The sequence below is a fragment of the Zingiber officinale genome, chromosome 2B (genome assembly GCF_018446385.1).
Source record: "Zingiber officinale cultivar Zhangliang chromosome 2B, Zo_v1.1, whole genome shotgun sequence".
Taxonomy (NCBI): domain Eukaryota; kingdom Viridiplantae; phylum Streptophyta; class Magnoliopsida; order Zingiberales; family Zingiberaceae; genus Zingiber; species Zingiber officinale.
The window spans coordinates 80,338,336-80,346,646 of NC_055989.1; the positions used below are offsets into that span (position 1 = coordinate 80,338,336).

At 41.9% G+C, this 8,311-nt stretch overlaps 1 protein-coding gene across 1 annotated transcript; it reads left to right on the forward strand.

Annotated features, from left to right (window-relative positions):
- Positions 1–309: 309 nt before the first annotated feature.
- On the forward strand, positions 310–1,641 carry LOC122046004 (proline-rich protein 4-like). Its single transcript, XM_042606470.1, has 2 exons — positions 310–535; positions 615–1,641. Exons 1-2 carry the CDS (start codon positions 367–369, stop codon positions 1,364–1,366), a joined length of 921 nt encoding a protein of 306 aa, XP_042462404.1. The 5' UTR covers positions 310–366; the 3' UTR covers positions 1,367–1,641.
- The last annotated feature ends 6,670 nt before the right edge of the window (positions 1,642–8,311 follow it).

The following is an 8,311-nucleotide window of genomic DNA, read 5'->3' on the forward strand; positions in this document are numbered from 1 at the left end:
AAGAACATTTACATTGGAGAACCATGACCACAATTCAAGTATGCGTATATATATAGCCTCTGACATAGCAAAGTAAAATGAAAGAGAGGAATTTGGAGGAGCTTATAACTTACAACATGTGGTGAATGGACATAAGTGATTGATCGATCTGTCAGTAATGGAATTGAGTAGAGAGGCCTCACCTCATTCAATGCATAAAACTACAAAACCGGTGGGATTGACCCCTCCTCTAATTGCACCACCTCATCACATGTGACGGCTTTAATACCTTGTCCAGTGTAGCTAGCTGGAGTCGATATAAAATGGGACGCAGTGTTTCCACATCCATATCACATCTGATAGCATTTTCTCTTGTGAGTTCTGATCATGGGGACTCCACGGAGCCCCATTTGGAGTGTCTTTGGTGCAGTCGTATTGTTGTTGGTGGCCGCCTCAAGCTCAAGTGCTACGACGCCGACTGAAACATCGGTTGTCGGCTCAACCGAGTGTCTAGATTGTGCCCAGAAGAACATCAAGAGTGAGGATGCAGCCAAAGGTACCGTTATCAATCAGCCTAATGTTTCTAATCTCCAATTCAATTGGTTAATTATACTTTAGCATGCATGTATATATAGGATTACGCGTAGTCGTCAAATGCAAAGTAAGCAACGAGAAATACGAGACCAAATCTGTCGGCGCTGTCGATGGCAATGGCAACTTCAACGTTAAGCTCCCGAGCGACCTCCTGCAAACCAACGGCGAGCTCAAGCAAGAATGCTTCACGCAGCTCCACAATGCTCCCAACGCGCCCTGCCCAGACAAGAATGGACTCACCAGTCCCTCCAGCAAATTAATCCTCAAATCTAAGGGCATCTTCGCCGCTGCCGGGAAGCTGTCCTTTGCCTCGGCGACATGCGTCTCCGCCACCTTCTTACCGCCCTACAGCGACCCCTGGCACAAAAAGCCCTACATGGACCCCTGGCACAAAAAGCACTACAGCTACCATTGGCACAACAAGCCCAAGTACTCATTCCATCTTCCACCCAAGCATGACTACCACCATCACTATCCCATTTATACCCCACCAACACCGACCTATAAGCCGACGCCGCATTACAATCCGCCGTCAGGAGGATACTATAACCCACCTACGCCGACCTATAAACCAGCGCCGACATACAAGCCACCACCAACGTACACGCCACCATCCGGAGGATACTATAACCCACCGACACCAACCTATAAGCCTGCGCCGACGTACAAGCCGCCATCCGGAGGATACTATAACCCACCGACACCAACCTATAAGCCTGCGCCGATGTACAAGCCACCGTCTGGAGGATACTATCCGGGTCACCCACACACTGAGGCGAATCAGAAGCCATAGAGGAAGATGAAGAGGTTAATAATTATATATGTGATGATATGCATTGCATGAAGGTAAGGGCAGCCAATACTATGCATGTAGTTGCTGCGTAATAATTGATGTTTTTTTAGGAGATATGTGTGATGCATTTGTGTCGGAGAGAGTTCTCCTTTCCATATTACTTTTGAGTGTAATATATAGAAGCACTTGTTTTTCGATTGAGTAATGTTGTGTATGATGGTTATCAGCAAATGTAATAATTAAAACTTAATTTCTTTGCTCGTTTGGCTTTTAAATTTTTTGCATTGACTCAGTGTACTTAATTTCATACTCCGAAATTAAATGCAAAATGAGAAATATTATCGAGTGGAATTCAAAGAAAGAAGACAAAAAAAACTTAAAACGGAGAATTAATGAAATAGGATACTAATAGATATCATCGGTCTGTTTTCTTTGATGAAAATATTCCCTTATATATATATATATATATATATATATATATCGTATCATAATTAATGATAGAGTACGATAAAGTCGGGTAGTCAAAAGTTAAGAGAACATAACAGTCAAAAATTAAAAGGACGTGACAGTCAAAAGTCAAGAACACGTGGTAGTTAGAAGTCAAGGAGACATGACAGTCAGAAGTCAAGGCAACGGGACAGTCAACAGTTAGGGAAAGAAGAGGTAGGACCGTCTGACAACATCAGCGACATGGTTCCCGGTCGGATTCTCACAGACCAAGATCCCAGATCTGAGACACCCAAGTCTGAGACATGGTGGGCAGTCGGGGTGATACCTGACTTACTCCGACTGGTCAGGTTTCCACAGCTCGGTTATATTCAGGTCTGCTCCTCCCAGTAGGCCAACTTCCGACCATCCCGAGCATCCCCTAGTCATACCAAGTCGGGACAGAGGGTGCTACATGACAACAAAGCTAGAGAATCGCAACCTCTTGTCAGAAAATAACTGTTGTATGTCAGAGAATATTCCAATGATATGTGGACATCTTGTAAAATACGACAACAAAAATTAATTAAATAATAAGGTTAAATAGAGGAATAATCTTAACGAAATTTTTCGAAATTTTTAGAAATTTTTTGAAAATTTTTCGGAGCTCGTGTGATGAGTTTAACAGGGACAATTATTAAGCCACGGGAAAACCTATTTAAGCTATCCTATTGAACGAGGAAAAATTTTATTTTTTTTTTCCTTTTCTTTTTTTTTTCCCTTTATTTTCTCACCCACACCCTAAGTCCTCTCCGCACGATTCTTCCCCCAACCCAACGCTGCTTCCCTTCCTCTCGGTGCTGACCACCTCTTCCTCTTCCTCTTCCTCAACCGACGGCAACGTGACGCTCCTCCTCCCCGAGCATACAAAACCCAAGCCGATCCCTCTCCTCGTGTGCCCTAGCCGACGTTGTCTCCCCTTCCGATTCTGTCTCCTCCTCTCGGGCTCTAGCGGCGCCAGCCGATCGGCGACCACCAGGGGCTTGAGCTCTTCCATCTTCATCACCGAACGCCTCCCCTCTACCCTAGATTGCCGACCCTGCTGACCTCGTCGCACCTCCTCGCACTGACGACCGAGACTTCCCTCTACCCTAGCGTCGACAACCGAGCCTTCTTCCTCGATTCTTCTTGCTATCGACGCCGGTGTGGCCCTAGTTGTGCCCTGGTTTCTTGGTGCCGCTCCTCTTCAACGTTGCCGACCATGGATCTCTAACGCCGATAGCTGTGAGTTTGATCGTCGGCGCCAAGTTTCCACCTCACCCGTGCCCTAGATCGCCGGTGTGAGAAGGTGTTCGAGGATCCAAGGGCGAGGTAGCCTCAACTATCTACCTCTTTTGATTTCCATCGTGCCCTAGTTCTTGGTACTTGCTGATCTGACATTGGTGATCATCTATGTTGCTGCCACAAAAACCACGAGGTTCTAGCAGGAATTGTTTTCCAGCCACCACTTTCCTGTTAGCCAGAGGTCTGCATCGCCAGAATCTTGGCCATCATAGACAGTTAGGGAGGAAGAGGTAAGGGGCATAAATTATTTTGGTATTAGGTTCATATTTGGGAGAGTTCAAGCTGATTTAGGTTTAGACTTAAATCAAATTGTATAGTAGAACGATTAGGGTTAAGGAAATTAACCCTAGTTGACCAAGGGACTAAATTTAGATAGGGTGAATGATCATGTTGATTAGGGTATTCCCTAATTAGGTTTGGGCATTTTCTTTAGCTACTTAATTCATTTGAATTTAGCTAAATAAAATTATACATGTATGATTTATTACATGACTTTGATTTGCGACGAGTTGCCTTACGTGGGGTTTCTTTTGGTATGCACTATATTGGAGGCGAGTACCTTGACTTATCTCTTTTGATATGTCATGTTGATATGCGTAGTAGATTATAGCCTTTAGTAATAATTATATTTATCATTGCTTAGGTATGTCACTTCATGATACCTGTTGCATGCTTTCATCTGTTCTGCATTTATGATTTATTATTGCCATGATTATTTATAATCATAGAGGTAGTGACATACCAAACCCTGTGATACACTGGACTAGATATTTACCATATTTGACCCATGTACCTAGATTTGATTATTTGATCCATTTATTTTTCGTATATATTTTATGGAGGTAGATATTGTTGGGACAATTTCCCTTGGTCAAGGTTGACCACTTTGACTAAGCTTGAGTCGAGTCAAGCTTGAGTCGGGATTTGAGTTTTGATGTTTGACAATATATGGAGATTGCTAGGGCAATCGTCCGGTTGTGGAGATGGTCAAAGGGTTGACCAGGTTGATAAGAAGACAAGTCAAGTAGGTCAGGGATGACAGGAGACTTGACTAGGAAAGTCCTAACTGGAGGTTAGGCAATGGTGAAGTCCTAACTGGAGTTTAAGTAGTGGTGGAAGTCCTAACTGGAGGTTAGGCGTATGGAAGTCCTAACTGGAGGTTAGGCAAATTGGAAAGTCCAAGTGTGATCTTGGCAAAGGAGAAAGTCCTGGTGAGGAGCCAGGCAATTGGGAAGTCCTAGTAAGAAGCCAGGTAGATGGAAAGTCCTAGTGAGTGAAGTCAGGCAGTCGGGAAAGTCCTAGTGAGTGAAGCTAGGCAAAAGTTAAAGTCTTGGCGAGTGAAGCCAGGCACGGAAAATCCAGATGGTTCAAGGATGGCAGGACATCTGGTGAAAGTCCAAGTGGGTCATGGAGGATCGGACACTTAGCATGAGACGGTAAATCTAAGTGGGTCACGGAGGACCATACTTGGTGATTAGAAGTCCAATGAAAATTTGGCAAAGAGAAAGTCCAGATAGGTCAAAAGTTGATCGAACTCATAGCGGTCGTAAGTCCAATAGGGAGTTGGCATGGAACTAGGAAGTTCGGATGTAGTAAACTTCAGAAGGCCATAACTTTTGACTCGGATATCAGAATGAGGTGATCTCGGATGAGAAACGAAACTAATTTCAAGCTCTACACATTTTTCTATGTTTCAATCGATTGGACAATCGATTGGGGGGTTCAATCGATTGGTCAATCGATTGGTTGACACAAGTTTGTGCAGAAAAGCTCTGGATCGATTGGGTAATCGACCAAAACTTCCCCAATCGATTAGTGAATCGATTGAGAGAGTCTCTGAGCGAACAGTAAGATTCTGAATCGATCAGTTGATCGATTGAAACCTCCAATCGAACAGCTGATCGATTGGAGCGCTGGAAATCGCTCGAGAAGCCTTGAATCGATCGGGCAATCGATTCAGAGTGATTCCAGAGAGCACAGAGGCGCTCTAGATCGATCGGCCGATCGATCCAAAGCATCCCCAATCAATTGGGAGCAATCCAATCGATTGGGATTCGACCGTTGGCACAGATAAAGACGTTGGCGAACGTTTTTCTCTGTAGTTCTTCGATCCTCTTCGACACACGACTGTAGCTACAGCTTAGGGTGATTTTCTCCACTCTCACTGCTAGATATTGAAGGTTCTTGGAGGCACGTCCAAGTCAAGAGACGAGTTACAACAAGAAGAAGAAGAAGCTAGGGTTTTATTGTAATCTTGTAAAATTCACTTGTATTTTGCTTCTTTTTTTCTTATTGTTGTATTGTGAGCTTGTAAGGCTTCTCCGCCTTTGGTAGCTACCGTAAAGGAGAGTTTTCATAGTAGAGGGTGTGTGAGTGTGTGGATCCTTGGGCTAGTCACATCTTCTTGAGGTGGATACCAAGTAAATCTATGTGTTAGTGTTGTAGTGTGTTGTTTCTTGTATTTACCACTGCACATCATCACAAGAAGCAAGCAATGACAAGCACGAGATCGCGACGAGCTATTCACCCCCCCTCTAGCTACATTTCGATCCTAACAATTGGTATCAGAGCGAGGGCGCTCTTCTACGGACTAACCGTCAAGAGAGCAAGAAACTAGAGGAAGAAGAAGATGGAGTCCGAAGGACCGCTCGGATGGGATATCCGAATTCCACCTCCGTACGACAAAGAAGACTTCAATTATTAGAGGAAGCGACTGGAGACATGGTTCCAAATGGATTGGAACCAATGGGTTGTCTTAAGTGACCCATTTGAAGCTCCTACAGACAAGAAGGGTAAACGCCTCCGACCTTGGCATTGAACCGAAGAGCAACGAGAGCAATCGGAGGCGGACAAGGAGGTAACGAGAATTTTGCATAATTTACTACCTTCTAATATTTTGTTGAGTGTAGGTGAAACCACAAATTTAAGTGATCTTTGGAAAAAGATCATTGCCTATCATGAAGACCCTACACAAATCCAAGGAGTGGAAGAGCCCAAGGAGAATGACTCATTAGTCCAAGAAGAGAAGGACCAATCCGATGTTGACAAGAGGTCAACATTCGAGGAGGAAAAGGAAGAGGAGAAAGAGAAAGAGAAGGAAGAGGTGAAAGAGGAGAGATCTTCCACATCCTCAAGAGATGAAGAAGTGGAAGAGTCCACATCCTCAAGTGAATAGGAAGAAATAAAAGATGATGCCATCTCTACATTGCAAAAAAAAAATCAAATGGAGAATCAAGCATCATCCCTACAAGCAAAGGTATAGAAAATTCAATTGTAAATAATAAAAATCATATCATTTGCTTTGAGTGTAGGGAGCATGGGCACTACGAGAGCAAGTGTCCCAAGTTGGCCAAAAAGAAGAGCCGAGTAGTACCCGAGGGCAAGGAGGCAATCCCCACAACAAAGAAGAGTAAGGAATACATTGTGTGTTTCTTGTGTAATCAAAATGGACATTATCGAAGTCAATGTCCAAAGGGGAAGAGGTCGGTCAAGGTCAAAGGAGGAAGCACAAATCAAGGGAAAGCTTTTAAGAGCAAACCCAAGATAACCCTTAATAGTGCAATTTCTCCTAGTCATGATAAAATGCATGTTAGAAATAATCCATATCATTTTAATGCAAATTATCATGAAAGTAGGAAGCATGATAATGTTAATGGAAAATATATTCCTCCTCATGCTAGAACTACCACACTTAAGGCTAAGAAGGTAGATAACAATTTAGGCAATAACTCTAAGGATTATAGATATATGCCTAGATATAGAAATACTCATAGGGGTCAAGAAAAATCCAAGTCTATGGATTTAATGACGGAAAACCAAGTCTTGAGGACAATACTTGATAATTTAGAAAGGACCCTAGCAAGAATGGAAAACATGCTTAAGGGTCAAAATGAGCAACATCTAGGGAGAACTAGACAAGAGCCATCTAATGGCTATAGAGGTTTGGGATACAAACCTAAAGCCAAGAAGGATGTTACTTCCTTTCATAGAGTTCCATATAGCTATGGACCAACCCTAGGTTTAGAGGTCAAGTCAAAGATACTAGGGAAAGAATCCCTAAAGGTTCTTTTGACAAGATCAATGTGACTAAGACTTCTAAAAAGTCTAACAAAGTCACAAAGAAGGTCACAAGGGAGGTCATTCCTAGAGTTGACCTAGTAAAGGTGACTAAGGCCCCAAAAAGGACAAATAAAGTCACAAAGAAGGTTACAAGGGAAGTTATCCCTAGGAGTGACCTAGTTGAAGTGACCAAGGCTTCTAAAAAACCTAGAAAGGTCCTTAGGAAGGTATCTAGGGAAGTTATCTCTAGTGAGTATCTAGAGCATCCAAGGAGCACCGATAGGTTTTGGATTCCTAGGAGCATATTCTCTACACCCTAGATGGGTTTAGAGAGTGTCAACTCAAATTGGAATGGTAGTTAACCCAACCTTGTTAAAGTTGACACTTGAGAGCATTTTCAAGGTTATTGTTAATCTTTGAAAATGAAAAGGATTATAGGGGTTACTCTTTGAAAGAGTAATATATGTGCCAAAATTTGAAGAGTTGAACCTAATCTAAATTGGCACACTTAAGAAAAGTATAAAAAAAAATTGAGTTAAAATTTTGATACTTTCTTAAGGAATTAAGAGAAAACTCATGTGTTAATCAAATGTGATTAAGCCTTGAAGAGCAAAAAGGTGTCAAGTTTTGAGGATTTGAAATTAGGTTAACAGTGGCACACTTAAAGGAAAATCATAAGAGATACTAAGTTGAGATTTTAGTATTCTCTTAATGGGCTAAGGGACAATTTAAACCTTAATAAAATCATTTACTCTTGGAAAGAGTAATATGTGCCAAAACCTAAGAAAATTGAATTTAATTTAACTTGGCATAATTGAGAAAACATAAGAAATATCAAATTGGGGTTTTGGTATTTTCTTAGGATAATTAAAGGAAAATTTAGGTCCTAATATAAGATGTTTACTCTTTGGAAGAGTAAAATATGTCAAACTTTGAGGATTTGAACTTAAGTTAAATGGACACATTTAGAAAAGGATAAGAAATGCCAAGTTGGAGTTTTGGCATTTTCTTAGAAGGTTAAAGACGAATCTAAGCTTTAATTTGATTTCATTTACTCTTTTAAAGAGTAAAATGTGCCAAGTCTTGAGGAATTGGACTTAAAATTTAAATTAGCAC

Excerpts from the sequence above, each read along its gene's own strand:
- LOC122046004 (XM_042606470.1), top strand. The coding sequence starts at position 367 with ATGGGGACTCCACGGAGCCCCATTTGGAGTGTCTTTGGTGCAGTCGTA. Across the intron at positions 536-614 it reads GAGTGAGGATGCAGCCAAAG|GATTACGCGTAGTCGTCAAA; the intron begins GTACCGTTATCA and ends ATGTATATATAG.